Source organism: Pipistrellus kuhlii, unplaced genomic scaffold (assembly GCF_014108245.1).
Source record: "Pipistrellus kuhlii isolate mPipKuh1 unplaced genomic scaffold, mPipKuh1.p scaffold_m20_p_15, whole genome shotgun sequence".
Classification (NCBI taxonomy): domain Eukaryota; kingdom Metazoa; phylum Chordata; class Mammalia; order Chiroptera; family Vespertilionidae; genus Pipistrellus; species Pipistrellus kuhlii.
This window is the reverse complement of record NW_023425460.1, coordinates 28,844,624-28,866,619: the sequence shown is the minus strand read 5'-3', so window position 1 is coordinate 28,866,619 and position 21,996 is coordinate 28,844,624. Positions and strand designations below refer to the sequence as shown.

Sequence of the window (21,996 nt, the reverse complement as noted above, 5' to 3'; positions counted from 1 at the left end):
ACTTCTTGGGGGAAATTTTGCAGCTGAGATATGTCTCCAGAATCCCAGGCACCAGCATCTCTGCCCTTCTGACGAGTCTTTCTTTAAATCATTGCTTATAAGACTTCTCTTCAGCTAGTCTTCAGTTGGTTATTCAGAGTGGCTGCTCTATCTTTTAGTTATAATTCCAGTTTGATCCTGGGAGGAGGTGAGTGTAACATCTAACTACTCTGCAACCATCCTGGATAAAAATACCTTCTTTTAAAAAAAATGCTTTTAAGAGAGCATTCTCAGAAACCATCCTTAACCAGCCTTAGTTCTATATTTCTGGGCCAGCTTGCTCTAATCATTGCTATCTCCTGGTCTTTGTAGAAATAGCTCATGGTGCTCTGTAAAGTCAGGAACAAGGGAAAAGAGGATTCACAGGCAGCACCCTGAAGGCAGAAGGGGGCCCAGGCCAAGCCATCCGCTCCTGGCCAGCCCCATTAGTAAGGGGGAGGGATTTTCTTCTCCTTGGGAGAGGCCAGGCAGTGAGTTAAAGAAAACATGTGCATCTTTATCAATTTGGGGTTTCGAGTAGTTGTAACATATGTGTTTGTACCCGAATTCCTACCCTCAGGGGTGGGAGCACAATAGGAGAACTCAGAAAGCAGAGCTGTATGGAGAGACCAACCTCTGGGAAGACCAACCTGAGTCGGCTGAGGCACGCTCTTAACATGTTTTCTTATGGCGTGGGCCATTTCAGCCTGTTGATCATTTTTGTAAGTGCTGGGGATATTTCAGGAAACAATGTAATGCTCAGAACAAAAATACAGAGTCGTGTGTATTCTTTTAGGAGCTGCTCATGACACTTGCTAAGAAATCAAGATCAGATAGCCCAGAAGCGTGACTCAGTGGTTGAGTATCAACTTATGAACCCACGGTTCGATTCCCAGTCAGGGCGCATGCTCAGGTTATGGGCTCAGTCCCCAGTGTGGAGTGTGCAGGAGGCAGCCAACCAATGATTCTCTCTCATCATTGGTGTTTCTATCTTTCGCCCTCACTCTTCCTCTCTGAAATCAATAAAAATATATATATTTAAAAAAGAGGGGGAGAGAGAGAGAGAGAGAGAGAGAGAGAGAGAGAGAGAGAGAGAGATCAGATAAATGCCTTGGGGGCTGATGCCCTGAGGACCCTGAAGACACATGGCCCTCAAACAGTCCACCAACACAAACATGCTTCAACTTTCCTGCAGAGCACTCCAAGGGAGAAAGACAATGAAATCTACAACAAATCACTGGACTCATGCAGCAGGAAGGCGATGAGTCTGACTAGTATGGCTAAATGATTTCCCCCACCAATGTATTCTCAGAAAGGGATGAAGGTTCCCTCCCATTGACCAGGGTGGACATGCTGGAGAAAGGCTGGGTGATACTCTTTGCAGTTCATTTTAAATGAGAGGAATGTTGCAGTTCTAAAGATAAGAAAATATTTTGAGTAAACTTTTGAAGGTGGAGAAAGAAAGATCGGGCTGGGTGGGCCTCAGTCACGGGCAGGTCCCTCACTGGGTACTCTCTGCTTGCATGTTGTAAAGCTCCTTACTTCTGCCACCTGATCTTCCAGTTCTTCAGTGTTTGATGTGGAAAGCATGTTGTTGATAGAGAATGGAGGGGAGTACAGAGGCTTTCTTCAAACAACACAGCTCTGCAGAGACTACCAAAGTTCAGGTTGAATTGAGCTGTATACTTAAATATATTGACATTCCACCCTTTCTCTCTCTCTAAAATAGGGGTGTCGAACTCAACCAGAGAAGGGGCCAAAATCTAAAATCCAGCCTAAATCGCGGGCCGAATGGTTTACTGAACAGTCATAAACTGTCATTGTGATGGAAACGCAGTGGAGTGCAGTGATGACAGCGCGGTGCGGGCCACATTGCAAGGCCTGGCGGGACGGATTTGGCCCGCGGGCCTTGTGTTTGACACATGTGCTCTAAAAGATAGAGAGGGGAGGGAGGGAGATGGAAAGAGGGAAAGGGAAAAGGAGAGGGGGGCAGGGAGAGGGGGGGGAAGGGAAGGAGGAGAGGGAAGGGAAAAGGGAGGGGGAGAGGGAGAGAGAGCTTTCTTGGCCTCATAGTTATTTGTGGTGGATGAGAGAATGTGCAGTTATTTCAAAAGTTCATCAAGTTTAGTTGAGGTCCCAGGGAGCAGGGAGAGGCTGGGCAGCAGCGTAAACATGATAAGAATGAGGTTTTATTGAGATCACTCTGCCAGAAATTTGTATTCTTCTGTGAGTGGTATTTGTGCCCTTGAGTCCAGGATAAGGTCAGGGGTGGGACCAAACAGCTAGATAAGGTAGAAACCAGTACACCTACCCCACCCCTTATGTACATACACCCTCTACCTCCATAGAACTGGTTTCTCTTTTGTTGCTATAATATGTTTGGCAACAATCAATCTCTTCAAATTTTTTATTTTCTACTGTACAGAAGAAAAAAAAAGAATCCAACAAACTTAAAACTCCAATTACTTGTGTCTTGATGTTCAGGTCTAATTCTTGCCCTGATGTTTGTATATAGTCATCGGTGTGAATCCACTACATTGTGTTCTAGCTTTTCACTGACTACGTTTTGTCTTTACATTCCCATGTGTGATAGTTATGTTCACTAAAAGTCCCAGGCATATAGGCCACATACACTGCCACTTTTATTAGCTACCAATGCCTAGCCATCCTCCAGCTGTTGGATTTGCAACGTTAGGGTAAATCTTTGCAGTTTTGAATAGGGGTGGCAGGCATCCCTAGGTGTCTTGTCCGAGAAAGGTATGCGATCTGAGCTAAACAGGAACATATTTCAACTCCCACCCTGTTTGCAGAGTTTGAAAAGTTCAGGCCCTGAAGAAATGAAATTAGCTGGGAGGTTTGGGCTGCTTATGATTTTATAACAGGTTATAGGTTTAAAGTCCAAAAGGGCTCGCATTTATACCCCACGTTTGACGTCTCAGACCTCAATCCAGAGGAGAGCGAGCTGAGCCGACTTTCCTACACCCCAACACACGACAGTGATATGAAGGCTCAGGAGGCCTGGCCCAGCCCTCTCCACCACAGTGTGTGGGAACAGAGGTACCAGCCACACCGGCATCTGTAGCTGCCAACCTACTTTCTCTGGATCTTCTGGAGTGGATCAGAGGTGCCCCCGCAGCCCACTATTGCAGAATAACAAGTGGGTTGGCTACAGGAGCTGCTGGGAGTGGCAAGAAGAATGAATGGTGAGCAGCAGTGCTGTGTGAGGCCCAGCAGGACCTTAGGCGATTCAGAAAGGAGAAGCACAGATGGAGCGGACATAGCCAGGAGCCAGCTAGAAGGATGTGATCTCCATCCTGTTGGCTAATAGGTGACGCTGATGCCCATCTGCCAAGAACCTGAACTGAATTCTTCAGGTTCTTGAGAGCTGGGAGATAGGGGGAGTGAAAAAGTCTAAAGCTCAGGAGCTGCTGATGCCTCATAAAAGGGGGCCTTTTCATCTCTGTCCTTTACTGTTTTCCTCTTCATGTGCACACCTGTAGTTTACATAAAGTATGTTTGGAGTGTTCAGCTTAAATGGAAGAACCTTCCTTATCTACGTGCAGGCCAAAACTGCCTCTTTATTTGTTATTCGCTTCCCAGCACAGCATCCAGGACCAAGTGAGTACTCCGGGGGCTTGGTTGAAGCAAGCCCTCTTCTTACATTCCTCTGAGTCACTGAGAAACTCCAGCAGGAGATTCCAGTCCCAAGTGAAGTCAATACTTTGTTCTTAAATAGAGCCTGGGAAGGACCTTGATGATTTGCTGTGGGTTTTGTTGTTGTTGCTTTTGTTTGTTTGTTTGTTTGTTTGTTTAAAAACTCTTTTTTAAAAAACAAACAAAATGTTTTTCTTTGATATTAGAGAGAGAGAAGAAGGGAAAAGGAGAGATAGAGAAACATCGAACATCTGCCTCCACATGCACACTGACTGGGAATCAAACCCGCAACCTGGGCATGTGCCCTGACCTGGCATAGAAACTGTGACCCCCCTTTAGTACATGGGTCGTCACCCAATCAATTGAACCAAACTGGCCAGGGCTGCTATATATTGTATTTTTGTTTTGTTTTGTTTTTTCCTTTTCAGAACTTGGTTGTGGTTTGATATCTTGTATAGGTTGGAAAATGTAGTTGACGTTATTGACTCTCACAGCAAATAGGATGTCTCACATTTAACAGGTGCACTTGTAACCCCATTAACCAGTGTAGTTTAAGACGGATGATGCGTTAAAACCAAAGCGAAGTAACATGGTTAATTCTCTTCTCCTTTCTCTGTGTGCCTTTCCAGCAGAGCTCTCAATCGCGGTGACATAGGTCGTGCACAAAGAATTCAGTTCAGATTCTTGGCAGATGGGCACCAGCGTCATCTATTAGCCAACAGGATGGAGATCACATCCTTAAATCCCCAGAAGCAACCATCACTGCACAAGGATGGAGAAGACTGTCAAGAAAATGGAATTCTACAGAAGGGTGTCCCCACCCCTGGGGATAAGGTGGAGTCCGGCCAGATCCCCAATGGGTACTCAGGGGTTCTGAGCCCTGGTGCAGGAGATGACACCCAGTACTCCATCCAGGTTGCCACCACCGCCCTAGTGGCTGAGGGTCACCAAGAGGAACGGGAGACCTGGGGCAAGAAGATGGATTTCCTCTTATCTGTAATTGGCTATGCCGTGGACCTGGGCAACGTCTGGCGATTTCCCTACGTATGTTACCAGAATGGAGGGGGTCAGTATCATGGGCCACAGGCAACCTTTTCTGTCTTGCTTAACTAATATGGGTCTGGGAACATGATCACTTAGACGTAGAACCCTAACTAAAAGATAAATCTCCAGACAAAATCTGCGTGTCTGTGGCTCTCTGGGCTGTGACGCTAAGTGAAATCTCCCAACCCTGACCTCAGCAGATCTTCAGCATCATCCACCACCATCAGTGCTCCCTTCCATCCCTGTATTATCCAAGCTCCTCTTCCACCCAGCGAGACCGGGGGATCACCAGCTGCAGTGTGCTGAGCTCCTTCACTCCTGCTCAGAGAAGTCCAGATCTGTGGCAGGAAAAAATGGGGAGGGGGGGAGTCTCGAGAGTCCAGACCCTCCTGGGCCTTTGGACCTGTGTGAGATCAGAAAAGGGTGTCACCTCAGGTCCAGAGTCTTAAGACACAGCCTAGGCATGATCCAGAGCTGAAACCAGGCAAACATGACAATACCAACTCCAGGCCATGCATGGGGCTGTGTCTCGTGTCTCCAACAAAAGGGTTAGGTTTTTGAGGCCAGTGACTATTTCTTGTTCCTCCTTCTACCCCTAACACCTTCAGAGCAGTGAACGTGTAGATTATGAAAAATAGCAGGCATGGATATGGGAGCCCCAAAGAGGGGAGTGGGTAGGTATGGGGCTGACATTGGACTTGCCATCAGCATAGGAAAAGGACAGGAGATGGGAGTCAAATCAGTAGATATTTATTTTGACAGGAGTTCTGACAATGGATTTGGAAGGGCAGCTAAAATAAGGTTGTGTGAGGGAAGGGGGAGGGGTGTAACTCATTTGTGTCCATCAAACACAGAACTTCCTGTCTTTGCTGCTTTTGAGGGCCATGGTCCATGCAGCTGCAAAAGCAGTTCCTGTAGAGGGGAGGGGAGCAGAGCCTTATCTCCAGCTTGGAAGGACTCACCTTTAGCCTGAGTGTTACTTAAGGTGCTGGGTCACCAGTGAGACACTCAGTCCCTGCGGTGAAGTCAGGCAAGCCAAAGCCCTTTGGACAAATGCCACAGAGAGAACACAACACGGTTCTTATGCTCCATCCAGATGTCCCCAGATTGTAAGTCAGGTGGGACCTTTCTGAGCGACACTGACTTCAGGCTTCTTGGTTCAAAGCACTTAATGGGAGGGCAAGTTGTCAGGGAAAATCACAGCTCATCCATCCTTTGGGCTGAAACTCAGGCTGCAGGTGAGCAGCCTTAACTCGGCATTTCCACGTTCTGCCTCAGCCATGCGAGACCAGCATGGCCACACACGCAGCAGCTCTGCCCTTTCCCAGTCTCAGCCACATCTGCCGAACTGGCTTGGGGGCAGTGTTCTGGCTCAGGGGAATTAAAGGCAATAGCTCACTACGGATCATCAATAGTGAACAAAGTTCTAATTCAGTGACTTGTAGATTATCGCACCTGTTTGTCACAGGAGATCTGACCCCAGGTTCCCAAACACTGATCCATGGACTGGCTGCATCAGAATACTCTGGGGAGCTTAAACGTTTTTTGTGAGACCCTGGAGCTTCTGCGTCAGGAAGTCTGGGTAGATGTATGTGGTTAAGCCACCAGTGAGTAGGATGGATGGCTGTGTATGGGAACCTCAGCTCTCCTCAACCCAGTCATGTGATAGGGGAGCCAATACTCAGAGAGGATATGTTGGCCTGGGAACTCCAGGCAGTTCGAAGTGGAACTGGTCCCAGTGCCTGTTCTGTTGACTCCCAAGCCCAGCTTTCTTTCCCTTTGCTCTCTGCCTCCTCCAAAACCTCACTTTCGCCATGCAGCTATGTTTGTGGCTACTCCTGGCAAAGCACCAAGACCAGCGGAGCACAGAGCGGCGGCACTCAGCACCAGGGCCATGGTCCATGATGCTGAGCGTCAGATGGCTCTGTGGCTCCCGGTGTGGAACCTGGTGTGCAGGTCGGTTGGGCCTTCCTGGGACAGATGGGGGAAGGGATTGAAGTTGTCTTTCATCTGCTTCAGGGGCGTTCCTGATCCCATACACCATCATGGCCATTTTTGGGGGGATCCCACTCTTCTACATGGAGCTTGTGCTGGGCCAGTACCACCGAAATGGGTGCATTTCAGTATGGAAGAAAATCTGCCCGATTTTCAAAGGTAACGGAAAGGCTCGAGTGGGTGGGTTTTCCAAGAAGCGGTGATTTCCACCTTTGGGCGGGAGCTGGGGACCTTCTGGAGTTAGGCCTCCGGTAACCCTGGGAAATAACTTGGGTACAATCATTAAGTTTTTGACTGCTCAAGTTGTAGGAGACTATTAAAGGGAAACAGAATGAATGACCATCAAAAGTAAACTGAATAGAAAAACTTAAAAGCATTGATAGCCACATACACAATTTCTGAAACATGTAACCTTGCAAATCCACGGAAGTCATTTTACCACATTGCCATTTAAAATATATATATATATATTTCCCCCCCCCCCCCCCCCCCCCCCCAGAGAGGAAGGGAGAAGGATAGAGAGCTAGAAATGATGATGAGACCAGCTGCCTCCTGCACAACCCCCTTCGGGGATGTGCCTGCAACCAATGTACATGCCCTTGACCAGAATCAAACCTGAGACCTTTCAGTCTGCAGACTGACGCTCTATTCCACTGAGCCAAACCTGTTTCGGTCACATTGCCATTTTTCCAAGGCCTCCCAGAGTCCTTGGGGAATGAAATGAGTGGCGGGCCCCTCCCCCTCCTCCATTCCGTCTTTCACTGTTGGGCTGCCTTTCACACTTGGCCTCCCTCCTCCTCTGCCCCAGGGATTGGCTACACCACCTGCATCATCGCCCTTTACACCGCCTTCTACTACAACACCATCATGGCCTGGGCCCTCTACTACCTCATCTCCTCCTTCACGGCCCAGCTGCCCTGGACCAACTGCGAGAACCCCTGGAACACGGCCAACTGCACCAACTACTTCTCGGAGGACAACATCACCTGGACGCCCCACTCCACGTCCCCGGCGGAGGAATTTTACACGTAAGTGCCTGTAAGGGACGGGGTGGTCTGTTGAGGGCGGGCCACATTCCTGGGGTTTGGCCCAGGCTGGATCTAGAGTTGGGGGAACTCTCCCTTGAGTGCTCCGTAACCATCGCTCTCTGTGCCATCTGGTCCTTTCCTACGTGCCAAGCCAGGCAGCTCTGACATGCCCAGGACGACCCCTACCGTCACATCCCAAAATTCCTCTCCTGCTCCAAACCTCCCTTCTTCCTGGGCCAGTATCATGGAAGCCAAGCCTTGGACCACATCAATAGTTTGAATATAGTCACATAGTGTCTAGTTTCGTGTGTTCACTTCCTAAGTGGGCTTTCCCCTTTGGCAGAAGATACCCGCAGTAGGGAGCATTGTTTAATGCTGCCTTTTGGCAATGGCAGCCCAAAGAGAGTGCTGGTTTGGGGTGGGGAAAGGGCCTTCTTCCCACACAGACAATCCTCGTGGCCCTGAAGCCAGTTGCGCTGGTCACGTCTCCTGGTTGGTCAGGCCCTAGCCAGGCACGGAGAGACCTGAAGACTGGCTTTGGGCTGAGCGTGTTCCCAGGGTTGGTCAGCTGAATGTGCTGGTCTCTCCTTCAGGCTGGGCAGAGCCAATCCCAGCTCTTGCTGAGGCTTAGTGCCCACTGGGTGCTTGCAGTGCCGTGTCCATTCCTTCTCTTGGCACCTCCTGCAGGTGTCACCAGCTGTGTGCTCAGGTCACCACTCGTACCATCTCCTGGGCCTTTCTGTCTCTTTCTCTCCAGGCGCCACATCCTGCAGATCCACAGGTCTACGGGGCTCCAGGACTTGGGCAGCATCAGCTGGCAGCTGGTCCTCTGCATCACGCTGATCTTCGCTGTTATCTATTTTAGCATCTGGAAAGGCGTCAAAACATCTGGCAAGGTAAGGAGACTCTGACTGCTGATCCAGGCCTGCCAAGCAGCCCCAGAGGCTCTCAAATTCAGAACTCGGTAGCCCGGACAGCCACAGACAGGGGGACATTTCCTTCTACACCAGACATCTTCCATGATGCTCAGTCTCTCTTCACCAAATCTATTAGAAAGTTCTAGAAATGGGCCAATCCCAAGAACGATTAGATGACTTCTAAAAAAAAAAATTTCTTTACCCCCCTGTTAGTGTTACAATTAATAGTAGTGGCAATAACTTATTGAACCCCCTCGTGGACCATGTCCAGTGCTTTACACTCACTGGCTATTGATTGTTTCCTGCTAGATACTTTGCCCACTTACAGGTGGGAGTGCATTTGGAGGTAGTTAGTACCAGCAAGCAGTGGGTCAGGTTGCTGGCTGATTCTAAAATCTGTGATCTTTCTACCACACCACCCTGCCTCCTAAAATTACAGGGGGGGGGGGGGGGAGAAAGAAAGGTAGACCCTTTCTTAGGGGTTTTTAAGAATAAAAGACACCAGCAGCCATGTGTCTCCTTCCTCACAGGTGGTGTGGGTGACAGCCACCTTCCCTTACATCGTCCTTGTGGTCCTGCTGGTGAGGGGGGCCACCCTCCCCGGAGCCTGGAGGGGGGTTCTCTTCTACTTGGAACCGAACTGGCAGAAACTCCTGGAGACAGAGGTAAGAGGATGAGGAAACGGTGTGCACCTATTTGTCATTTTACTAAGCGAAGCTAGTCCTCCAAAAAGGATAGTAGCAACAAGTAAAATTTGGGTTCAATGGCAGGTGTGCAATGATGCTTTAAATGAATTTACATACAACCCAAGAGATAAGGCCTGCGCTAGGACACCAGCTGGAAGTCCGATAATGAGCTCTTATATTAAAAGTGTCAGGATATCACTGTGGCAGTCTTATAACCTACAGTTGAGGGCCCCGGATTGGTTTATGCCTGAAAGAAGAGAAATTGCATTTGTTTGCATCTGAGATGTGGCCGTCCCTAGAATGGGCCTTGAGAGCTGCTTCTTTGTGTGGGCACGTAGTCATGCAAAAGCCCGAGTGTGCTGGGCCTGCTGGCACCCAGTGCTGGCCCAGGTCTCAGCCCTTACCCCACCTCTGCTGTGTTCCAGGTGTGGGTCGCTGCTGCCTCTCAGATCTTCTTCTCTCTGGGTCCTGGCTTTGGGGTCCTACTGGCTTTTGCTAGCTACAACAAATTCAACAACAACTGCTATCAGTGAGTATTGAGGGCCCTCCAAGCAAAACTGAAAAGTGGGATGAGTGTAAGTTAGCTGGTTGGGAGGAAGGTGATTGAATCAATGGTCTCCAACCTGGCTGGGGCCATATTGAGATTCTGATCCTCCTAGGTGCCACAGATCCCTGACCAATTCACCCAGGCCACCCAGGGGTTGAGAGAGGCCTCAGGCCACTTCCACTTTGTGAGAGTCTCTGTATACTAAAAACATTAATTCAGAAATGCTAAAGCAGGTTTTCAAAAATTACAACAGGCACTAAATGTTTATATTAGGCTTATTGTATTTAACAACACGATGATAATATGATAATTAGTTTATATATACAGGATGTCCCCCCCAAAATGTATACATACTTTGAATAATAATTAATTCCAATCAGTTAAATCTGAAAAGAAAAAATCATTAATTGGTCTATCAACAATGAATGTGTATACACTTTTGGGGACATCCTGTATATACACGAAAAATATGATTGAACTATGTTGACCAACACAAAATGCCATAATTCTTGTGGCAAATCTTATTTCAGGAATGTTGACAAAACAGAGAGCATTGTACCAATTGTGATTTAAATATCGCTCATCATCTTTAGAGTGGGCTTTGTTTTAGTGTTCTATCATAGATGGCAAGTTGCAGCAATCAAATTATGCTATTAATAAGATAATTACAGAACTTGTGTGTGTGTGTGTGTGTGTGTGTGTGTGTCTTTAAATGAATTTACAAACAACCCAAGAGGTATGGCCTTGCGTTAGGACACCAGCTGGAAGTCCGATGATGAGCTCTTCTATTAAAAGTGTCAGGATATCACTGTGGCCATCTTGTAGTCTCATTTGCCCAGAGTGTCAAAAGTCTAAATCTGAGGACTTCACAAATGTGAGGCCAAGGTCCCCTTCTGGCTCCCACTCCAACCCAGGCCCCACTTCACAGCAGCTGTGTTTGAACCGAGAGGTGGGTGCTGTGCTGGTTCACAACAGGACTGAAACCCACCCCTAACCTGCGGGCCTCCCCGCCACGTGAGCCCACAATGGCACTTTGTGCTTTGAGCTTGATCCAAGCTCTGGGAGGCCGGGAGCTGGGAGGAGAGGAGGGGACACCAGGTCAGGCTTGAAGTCCCTGTGAGCTGAGCCTACTCACCCTTGCTCCAGCTGGAGGCAAAGGCTCCTCAGACTCCTGATTTGGAAATATCTCAGCCCCCTTGGGTTTTCTGCTCCAGAGATGCCCTGGTGACGAGTGCAGTGAACTGCATGACCAGCTTGCTCTCCGGATTTGTCATTTTCACGGTGCTTGGATACATGGCTGAGATGAGGAAGGAAGATGTGTCCGAGGTGGCCAAGGATGCGGGTAGGACCGTTGTTCTGTTTAGGTCCCTTACTCCCAATGAATCGCTTTGCTGCTCGCTGCATCTGTTCAGTATCTAACTTTGGAGTTTCTTTTAAAAATTTCAAAGATTTTAGAAAAATGTAATGCCTCGAAGAGCTCAACCCTCTCCAGGCCATGGTAGGAATGGGGTGGTTCCCTTATACCAGGGCCTGGACTACACTGTGGGCTTCTCCCCTCTCCCCTCTGTCTCAGGCCCCACTCTTCTCTTCATCGCATACGCAGAAGCCATCGCCAACATGCCGGCGTCCACGTTCTTTGCCATCATCTTCTTCTTGATGTTAATCACACTGGGCTTGGATAGCACAGTGAGTGAATGGGGAGGGAAATCTGGCTCTGGGGAGGCAGAAGAGGAGGGAGGGAAGGAGGGGAGGAGGAAGGGGAGATGAAGGAGGAAGTTGCACCCACTCCCTCCCATCCTGGCCTGCCCCCTGTCCCCAGGGGCTCCCTAGCCCATTATTCACTCCTCATCAACTGCCCTTATCATCCTCTGGTAATCTAGAGTCATTAATGGGGTGACTGTGTGTATGTACACAAGCACAGGCCAAGGCTCAGCATATGTAAACTGTTATTACTGTCCACTGTCCCTCGACCAGATGGCAGCAGCTAAAGGCCAGGGCAAGGTCCCTCTGTGTCTCAGTGCCTGGCCACCCAACATCCAGCTCGACACTTTGCACTTGGTGTGGAGAAGGAGTCTTGGCTTTGAGTTGAAGGCTCCCCACATAAAAAGTTCTGTCCATATGCTATATTTTCTTTGCTTCATGTTTCTTGGGATGGGTTCTATACGACAGTGTAGACAGAAAAAATATATTTCCAGTGAGGGCTGGGGAATAGGGGAAACTGGTCATGATCAGCTTGACTGCTCACGCAGCAGTCTTAATCCCGCCTTCCTGGTTTCGGTCCTAGAAGGTAACAGGTTTGTCCCAAAGCCTCCCTGTGACCATTTGTGTGTGTCTCTCAGTTTGCAGGCTTGGAGGCAGTGGTCACAGGTGTGCTGGATGAGTTTCCCCACATCTGGTCCAAGCGCCGGGAGCTGTTTGTGCTCGGTGTGATCATTACCTGCTTCTTCGGGTCCCTGGCCACCCTGACCTTTGTGAGTACCGTGACCCTCAGCCTTTGAGTCAGCCTCCCCAGAGGCAGGAGAACACTACCTGAAGCCGTGCCTTTCCCCCCATCCCACACGGTGCCCTGGCTTTGAGGCCAAAAGAAGGGCGTAGAAAAGGTTGTGGCTGCTTATAAAAAGCTTGCCATCAAGGATAAAAAGAAAGGTTGGTTCTGGTGGCACCTGTTTGTAGAATCTGTGCTAGTGATCCGGAGGCTCTTCACATTTTACAGGAGATCCTGTCAGATTTTAGGGTTGGCAGGATATCTGGAGAAAAACTAAGAATTGCTTTTCCAGTTTATTTCCAGTCCTCAGGGCTGCTTCCATGGCAATAGTGCCCTCATGTCTTCATATGCGGAACATCTGGAGGCTGGTAATGTCACCTTGTCTCCTCCAGAGAATTCATAATGGTGAAGGAGTTAGACCCTCTCCAGTATTTGCTTGTCTGTTTGTTGCTAGATGAAGCAAATACTGTGAAACGGGCATTAGATGGTACCCACAGGCAGCCCGGGCTTGTATTCTGTCTCAAGGAAGATTTTGCAGATAAGCATCTTCAAGCCATGACTCCAATGTCTGTGGAGCTTCAGTGGATGGTGACATCCAGAGCAGGACCCAGGGATTTGTGAGTTAGGACAGAAGGCAGAACCACGTGTGACCAATGTGCTCAGTGGGTCTGGTTTTGTGGGCCCTCTCAGATTCAGTCTTTAGGGACCGGGATTCTCCAAGGCAGAGTACACAGTAGGTGTTTGGTAAGTTGAAGAAAGTTGATCAAGGCTCTTTTGAGTTCATCTCTTAGAACTTAGTGGAGAGAGGAGTCAAGAAGAGAGTGCTCCCTAGGAAGGAAAAGATATCTGATGGGGTGACATCTGGCCCACCCTGAGAAGGCCAGTCCGAGAGATACTTATAATTAGGTCCACGATGGCATTTTCAGAATTATCTTTAGTGAAGAAGCTTCTTTTGGCCCCTGTGGTAAAGAGGAGGCAATGCCTCACAGGGTCCCTAACCAGGGTCCCGATCTCCTTTCCAGGGCGGGGCCTACGTGGTGAAGCTGCTGGAGGAGTACGCCACGGGGCCCGCAGTGCTCACCGTTGCCCTGTTAGAAGCCATTGCTGTGTTTTGGTTCTATGGTAAGATGCTTCCTTCTACCAGCCACTGTCCTTTCTATATCAGCCTGAAACCCCCAGAATAGAGAAGGGCTGATTTCCCTAAAAGACAGGGCAGTGTGCAAGATATCACCTCCTGGTGGACCTGTAAGATAAGCTCAGTTGAGCGTCTTCTTCCAAAGCAGGTCCCCATCTCCTCCACACTCTCTACAGCAGGTTGCTCATATCCTTGGAAGGACATTCTTTCCTTTCTGAATTTAAATGTCTATCCAGTGGAGACAGGCTAACGCGGTTCCCTAACAGCTCACCCACAGTGGATGTTTGAGATCCTGGCTGGCTCTAAGAATTGGACCCAACACAAGGAACTAGCACACAGTGGATGCATTTGCAGAGTGGACTGTTGTACAGAGTGGCCCTCGATTTAAATTTCGCAAGAGCTCCCTCCAAGCCCTGAGGCAGAGTTTAGGAGCTTAGTTTCTAGGGAAGAGGCAAGAATGTTCCTGTTTGGATTATCTGCCCTAAAAACAAAACAAAACAAAATAAAAACAAAAACAAACAAACAAACAAAAAAAACTCTCCTGGTCCTGGGATGGAATCTGATAAGGATGAAACCAACAAGAGCAGAGATAGTGAGTTGACACAGGTCCATTGGCAGGAGTCCCAAGAGCCTCCGGGTGGGATGGGGAGGGCACTGGCAACTGGAGTGAATAAAGACAGCCAGGTTCAGAGATGCCTGTCTTCATCTTTGAAATCAAGAAGTGATTACTTCATTCTGAAATGTATTCATTTTCCTAGTTTCTATGATAGTAAATCAGCATTAGCCTGTTTGTCATTCTGCATATCATCAGGAAGGGGTCCCCATATTGTGAGTTGCATGTGAGCTCAGTTTTTTAAAAGAAGTCCTCCCCACCTCCTCAGTAGTTCAGACAACCAAGTGTGTGCATCACTATAGACCTGCCCAAAGTATTGCTGGGTGCTCTCAGGGAAGTAAACACAGAACTACCTCCCTTCCCCGTCTCAATTTCTCACCAGCTGGGGTCTCTCTTCTACTTCCAGGCCAATTACCTTTATAGAGGAGCCGTGGTTGTGGCCTCGCACGTGAATGGACCATGGTGTGGTTAACATTTTCTCTTGGAAGTTCCCACTACAGGGTTAACATGGTCAAAGTCAGTCTCTGTTGGGCGGGCTGAGATCTTAGAAAAGCAGTGTGGGCACCAAGAGGGGCCTTTAGGTTTCTCCCCGCATGTCCGCCTCCTCTCCCACTCTGTGTTGCTGGCTAAGAAATGAAGTTCTGTGACAAGCCCCCCTGTCCCACTTTCAGACCAGATTGGTGCCCTGAGCCTCTCCCATGAGAAATTTCAGAGCTGCTGCTTCTCTGAGAATCAAGGGATCAGACAGTCCGTGTCCTCTCCCTGTCGATCAACCTCTCTCTCTTTCCGACGACTGTAGGCATCACTCAGTTCTGCAGCGATGTGAAGGAAATGCTGGGCTTCAGCCCTGGGTGGTTTTGGAGAATCTGCTGGGTGGTCATCAGCCCTCTGTTTCTCCTGGTGAGTTGTCATTTTCCTCCATCAGGCCCTAGAGAAAGGTCCACGTAAACACTTAGAAAAAATAAATTTTATTGAAGTGTAACATCTATAATACCGTGTTTCCCTGAAAATAAGACATCCTCTGAAAATAAGACCTACTTACAGGTTTCCTTCTGAGTGAAATATAAGGCATCCCCCAAAAATAAGGCCCCCCCCTAGGCTAAACATGAGAGATTTGGTCCACTGATTCTGAAAGAAATGGAGTCACAAGAAATTCACCAGGAAATTCAGGAATTGGATTGTTATGATGATTTTCCAGAAGATGATGACATGATTGTCATTGAATAAATGAGTAAATTCTTGATACTGTAGGATTCACAGTTTGTCTGGTTTGTGTTGACAACTACCGTTTCCTTTATTTTCATTTAACAATAAATGTGTACCGTATTCTTCTTCATGGAAAAATAAGACATCCCCTGAAAATAAGACCTAGCTCATCTTTGGGAGCAAAAATTAATATAAGACACTGTCTTATTTTCGGGGAAACGATAATAAAAAGCGTAATATGCTAATTAGACCGACATCCTTCCGGACAACCTTCCAGATGAAGCCGGGGCTGCCCCAGCGGGCAGGGACCAAGGCAGAGGAGGCGGCCACAGTGGTGACAGGGCTGAGCCCCTTGCACAAATTTCGTGCATTGGGCCTTTAGTTTATACAGAAAAGGGTACAAATCCTAAGTGTACATCTCAATGAAATTTTGTAAATTGAGCACACTTTTGTAGCCAAGACCATACCCAGAAACAAAAACAGAGCCAACACTCCTGAAGCCCCTCCTGTGTCCCCTCCCAGCCACTGTGACCCCCGTGGTTAATCACTCTTCTGACACCATCTGGGCCTCAGTCACCGTATTGCTTCATCCCCCTGTTCACTGATAGTGATAAATAACATTTATTGGACATTAAGGACCAGGCCTTAGTGCAAAACTTACACCCATTGCTCTTTTAATCCTCACAATAATTCTATGAAGTAGTGTAGTTCTAACACCCTATTGTACATTTAAGGAAAATGAGGCTTAGAAATGTTAAGTAAAGGATCCAAAGTTACATGACAAGGAAGAGCCGCTCAAGACTGGGGAAGGATTCATTGTGCTACTCCTGAGGCCCTGGAAAGGGTTCTAATAATATTGTGCCCATTAAAAAAAAAAAAAAAAAATATATATATATATATATATATATATATATATATATATATATATATATATATATATATATCAGAGAGGAATGGAGAGGGAGAGAGAGATAGAAACATCAATGAGGAGAATCATGGATTGGCTGCTTCCTGCATGCCCCCTGCTGGGGATCGAGCCCAAAATCCAGGCATATGCCCTGACTAGGAGTCAAACTATGACCTCCTGGTTCATAGGTTGATGCTCAACCACTGAGCCACATTGGCCAGGCAAGCACACAAATAATTTGCATTACTATCTTCTTTACGACTATAAAATAATTAAAATAAATCAAGAGCAATAATGATTTCAACATAGAGGATACTAGATAAAAACTGATATTTATAATATGCCATTGGTTTCTCTAAAAACCAAACTGAAATAAGAAAACTCAGAACCTGCGTGTTGGAAGCATGACATGGAGTTTTTCTTGGTCAAAATTTTCACTGAATTTTCAAGTAAAGAGCATATTAAGCTGTGTTTTCCCTCCATTATTCCTTCCATTGTGCAGGCCTACAGCAGGCAGTCATTCATTGTTGAGACGCCTCAGGGCTCAGCCAGCCTTGTTGAAACCCCAGGCTTAACGCAGAAAGCAGAGAGTCCCAGACAGGAGAGAGGAGGAACACAGACTCAGGAGTCCAAATCCTCTTCAGGTCTTAAGAACCTTATTATCACCTCTGGACAGAGGCCCCTTCCATCTGACCACAACCAGTCACAGCTGAGGAACGCAGGAGGAAATGAAAGCAACGCAAAGAGGACTAGGAAGCCCAAAGCCTGGCGGCGGTGGTGGAGGGGCGGCCAGCTTATTGCTCCACCGTCTGAGCTGAGCGGCCCAAACACTTCTGATGGGTGCCCCACTCTTCCCCTTTGCCCTGAATGGGGAGCTGTAATTCCCTTAAATAACATTCGGAGGCCTTGGCATCCCCACGGTGGAGGTTAATGTGGAGGGGAGGGGGAGGGGGAAATCAAGATAAGCACCTGGCTGTTTTATTTTCGCAGAAAAGTAGGCACAGAAATCAGTGAATTTTGTGTATGAGAGTTCAATCTAAGATATATCACATTTGGGGAATTTCCCGAAAGTATCTTAGCTTTACACTTGCTGTTCATCGTAATCAGAACTATCTCTAGTCTCACAGATGTTATTTTTAATGTTCCTTGGAATTTCTGTTCTAGTTTGTCATTTTCAGTTTTTTGATGAGCCCGCCACAGCTACGGCTTTTCCAGTATAATTATCCTCACTGGAGTGTCATCCTGGGTTACTGCATAGGAACCTCATCTTTCATCTGCATCCCCACATACATGATTTACCAGCTGGTCATCACTCCGGGGACACTGAAGGAGGTGTGTGCATGTGTGTGCATGTGCGTGTTCAGACTGGTAACTGAGGAGAAAAGGGTTTGCATGCTATGCTCTATTCACAGGAGGTAAGTCCCCCACATATATCATGCAGACCCCTGATATACCAGGCATTCTCCATAAACCTCAAATACAACAGCAAAGGAGCAAGCTGGAAACTCGAGAGCACCGTAGCGCGCAGTGTGGGATGTGAGTAGCATCCTAGACTTACCAGATAACTATGTTGCCTCCTGCTTGCCATTGGCCTGGACATCAAATTGGTGGTGTCTGGGGCAACATACACATTTTGATTGAAGCGGAGATTATGGTGGGAAATGCCCATGGCCATTTTTCTAACAGCAATGTAACAAGGACTATTTTGAAAACCATCACCAAATAAGGATGATGCCATAACATCATGGTTTTAGCTTAAGCCATTTGAGTTTTAAAAAGTTGCCATTATAGCAAGGTTCGTTTCTTTAATTAATAATGGACTGCAAAATGTTTAATACCAGAACCTGACAATTTGTATAAGACTGTGTCTTTTTCCAAGCATCTTCATGTAGATTATCCCATTTTGTCATCAAAATACCTTGTGAGGTGGGTGGGCAAGTGTTTTTGGGAGGCAAATATATGGAGGCTAAGAATAATTCTGCTCAAAATCTCCTACTTCAGTGGCTTGTCCAAGGACACACAGTACAGGGAGGCTCAGAATGATGCCTGGGCCAACGCATTTGCACTTTAGGTGCAGTTTCTTTGTGTCCTCAGTTTGCCATTAAGAGTTTGCTAAAAATAGTCATTGGTGCTAGAGGTTAGGGAGGATGGGTTGCTATTTTTCATCCTGTGCTGCTAAAGTTGGTAGTCCAGGTCAACTACGAGTGTGTGGGTGAATGTTTCGCAGGGAATAAGTTCAAAGGGGAAGAGTGGTTCTTGGGAAAAGCTAGGAGGGATGGTACTCTATCATGACCTGAGAACTGAGTTGGGATGGTCCGTGGGCTCTTAGAGAACACTACACTCATCTTCCTAAGACATTTAAAAAGAAACAGGAAGCAAGAGAACACAAGGCAATTAAACATCAGCTCTTCTTGAAAACTGAGTTCATTCATTTTTATTTTTTTTTTTACAAACAGGAAAACCGAATTCTAGGTGAATAGAAAGAACTCTGCAGGGAATCAGTAAATTCCTGCATCCAAACCCGTCTTGTCACCACCTCATTTCTCCCAAAGGGCCTTGGGCTCTGGTGGTGCTTGAAATACATGCTCAGACCTACCTAGAGCCACTACATTTGTTTCTTCAGTTTGTCCTTTATGGCAGTCATGATGGTCCACTGGTTCTATGGACTCAAACCCAGAGGCCAAGGTCATGGGTGGGAACTCAGGTTAATAAATGTCAGTATCCTTTGGTCACAGACTGCACCTCGAATATTTGTCATCTTTCTCTCAAATCTCCCCTACCCTCCATTTCCCGTTGGTCATAAGGAAATGCCACCCAAAGATTATATAATTAAGAGAGCTCAGATCCATTAATAATTCAGGTGAGGCTGATTGTAGGGCTATTAGTAATAGAACAAGGGAAATTGCCATAGGTAATCAGAGAGGGAACAGTGGATTATCAGTAAGTATCATGATACAGCCAATTAAGGAGGACTGTGAGGGACAAACCTAATCAGCTATAGCAAGTTATGCACCTTCTCTGAGCCTGAGTTTCTTCATCCTTAAAATGTGCTCATTGGACTGGATTAACATTGGCCAAACGTTAGTATATTTTAAGGAGCAGTAGTTCCATGGGATATCCATAGGCCTGATGCTTGGGGAAAAGATTTGGTTTCAAAAGTTTTGGCAAATGCTGGATTAAGGCAAGTGAAATCGATTTCTTTTCTTTTCTTTTTTAAAAAATATATTTCATTTATTTTCCACAGAGAAGAAGGGAAAGAGATAGAGAGCTAGAAACGTCAATGAGAGAGAGACTTCGATTAGCTGCCTCCTGTACACTCCCTACCGGGGATGTGCCTGCAACCAATGTACATGCCCTTGACCGGAATCGAACCAGGACCTTTCAGTCTGCATACAGACGCTCTATCCACTGAGCCAAACCAGTTTCGGCAATAGATTTCTTTATTGCATGACTTCGTAGAAGCCATAACATGCTGCATGTTTGGTCTCTGAGAGGGATAAAGCATGCCATGTTTTTTTTTGTTTGTTTGTTTGTTTGTTTGTTTGTTTTTTGGCAAGAACACCAAGGGACTATAATTCTTCATGAATACCATACTCGATGGTCTGTAACATTTTATCTATGAGAGAGGGAGAGTTCATATAAATTTTGGTATGGGTAAAAAAGAAATGACTAAGAGAAAGGTAAATTGTTTACCTCTTCTGGGCCATAGCCATACACAAGGTTGGAGTTTGTGGAGTGAGCCCCTAACTTGCTCACCTGTAATTGGGAGGGTCTCACATGCACCTGCAGCCTGCAAGTCTCAAGGTTGGGAAATCAGCTTGATTGGGTCATTGACAGAAGCCCCTCCCTCATGACTTACACAGTGATGCTGGTCCCTCATAAGTAAGCGTCCAACAGCGATCCATTGCTTAGATTACCACCTGGCAGAAGGCCAGGATTCAGCACTTATCTTTTCCCCAAGCCCTGTGTGGCTACAGAAAACCTCCTGCTAAATAAATAAATAAATAAATAAATAAATAAATAAATAAATAATGCATTTTCCCAGGTTGTCAAAGGCATGTTATAAGCCTGCAGAGGTTCCATTGAAGGCTTATCATTTTCTCCCATTCGTGATATAATGACTTTCATAATTAGTTTCCAGATGCTTACAGTTCCTGAATATTCCATTTTAATTCCTACCTGAGAATGAATAAATTGGAAATTTCTTTCTTAAGGAAAGTCAAAGAGACTATTCCAATTTACTATTAGATGCTATTCAAACTCTTTTTTAATATTAATGTTGAAATGTTTTTTTCAATACTGTTAAGTTACAAGAATGTTTGTAACATCTTATTTTCTTCCCAACAGCGTGTTATTAAAAGTATCACACCGGAAAAACCAACAGAAACTCCGTGTGGGGACATCCGCTTGAACACTGCATAAAACGCTTCAATGAGAGGAAAGTGGTTTTCCAGCAACCTCTTCCCCCAGTTCTGACAAGTCGCACCTCATCTTCTCCCTCTCAGTGAATGAGTTTCCAGCTAAACCTGACAGTGGAAGGGCCTTCTTCATAGAGACACAGCCCCAAAACATTGTGGTGCCCAAACTCTTATGGCCTCCAGCCACTTGTTGCTGTGAAGTCTCTGGACAGATTGCCATGTTACACTCTGTGATGCAGCTGAACTGGACTATCTTGGATGCATGAAGATGTGTAGGGAGGGTGGAAACCACCATATGCCAGTTAGGATCAGGTGTGGCATCACATCTGTGAATGTCTCCTGTATCTTTTCTTGTTATGATCATTAGTATTGTGGGGGGATAGTAAGAAGCGAAGGAAATTCCTTGACAAGTGGAATAAGGGAAATGGAGACAATTAAGCAAGGCCAAACTATTTGAGCAATTTACAGCCAATGAATCACAGCTAATGAATCACAAGGTTTAATCTTCCCTAATCAAGGACACTTGGGAGCAAACTGTTTACACATTCCAGACTGTCCCAGGACTGCTGGTCTCAGTCCCTCTTCAATGACATTCTTTAAAAATAAAAGCAACCAGAAAATAACCCGGATCCCTCTATGTGAACATTTTGATGACTCAACATACTGAAGGACACACCTGGAAAGCTAGTGGATATTCTGTTAAGACTCTCCTCTGAGATCTCCCCAAGGATTCCCGCTGCCAAAGATAAAAAGCCTCACACTAATGCACACCCACGCCTTGTGTCTCTGCTGTCTTTCTCCTAAACTCTAAGGGTTCCTGCAGGACTTGCAACCAGGGGATTAATGGGCAATGGCAGCTCATCCCAGGCTAATCCCCTGAACCTGTCTCCAAGGCCCCCTTTTCTCTGACTTTCCAGTGAGCTAACTGCAGCCCCACACTGGTTCACCTATTTCACTGTGACTTCTATTTCTCAATGAGCCAAAGAAGTCCTGCCTAGGCTCTCTCCTGTTGCTTCTTCTACCAAAGCCCTTCCTTTGCTTCACTGTCCCAGCGTTAATAAACTTATTCTCAAAATCACCTGGACTCATGTTGTGAAATATTTCCTGCACTGAGTCAAGAACCCACATACTACTGGCTGGCCCAGAGCAGACCCACTCCAGGCCTAGACCTTCTCTGGTAGCAGTATCAGATATTTGTTTTCTTCTAAAGTTGTCATTGTTCATGGATGCATATACCATGTAGGAGAAAACAGGAATGCTGTCTTGCTAGCCATATATTTTCTGAATAGCATGGAATTCTATAGCTAGATCCACTAGAGCCATGTAGTCCAGGTGTTGCTGTG

The 21,996-nt window shown here is 46.7% G+C and overlaps 1 protein-coding gene across 2 annotated transcripts; it reads left to right on the top strand.

The window, feature by feature from the left end:
- The first annotated feature begins 2,947 nt into the window (after positions 1-2,947).
- Positions 2,948-21,411, top strand: LOC118719336 (sodium-dependent serotonin transporter). Of its 2 annotated transcripts, XM_045581953.1 has the most exons (16): positions 2,948-3,075; positions 3,619-3,636; positions 4,302-4,738; positions 6,736-6,870; positions 7,520-7,739; positions 8,497-8,635; positions 9,187-9,321; positions 9,768-9,871; positions 11,104-11,231; positions 11,463-11,575; positions 12,229-12,360; positions 13,397-13,496; positions 14,922-15,022; positions 17,400-17,567; positions 18,859-18,920; positions 20,583-21,411. In XM_045581953.1, the coding sequence occupies exons 1-16, from the start codon at positions 3,020-3,022 to the stop codon at positions 20,644-20,646; spliced, it is 2,112 nt and encodes a 703-aa protein (XP_045437909.1). In that variant the 5' UTR covers positions 2,948-3,019; the 3' UTR covers positions 20,647-21,411. The 2 variants fall into 2 exon arrangements, with proteins under 2 accessions (XP_045437909.1, XP_036294587.1); XM_036438694.1 differs by lacking the exons at positions 2,948-3,075; positions 18,859-18,920 and having other exon boundaries at positions 3,488-3,636.
- The last annotated feature ends 585 nt before the right edge of the window (positions 21,412-21,996 follow it).

Excerpts from the sequence above, each read along its gene's own strand:
- LOC118719336 (XM_036438694.1), top strand. The coding sequence starts at position 3,503 with ATGTGCACACCTGTAGTTTACATAAAGTATGTTTGGAGTGTTCAGCTT. Across the intron at positions 8,636-9,186 it reads GCGTCAAAACATCTGGCAAG|GTGGTGTGGGTGACAGCCAC; the intron begins GTAAGGAGACTC and ends CCTTCCTCACAG. Across the intron at positions 9,322-9,767 it reads AGAAACTCCTGGAGACAGAG|GTGTGGGTCGCTGCTGCCTC; the intron begins GTAAGAGGATGA and ends GCTGTGTTCCAG.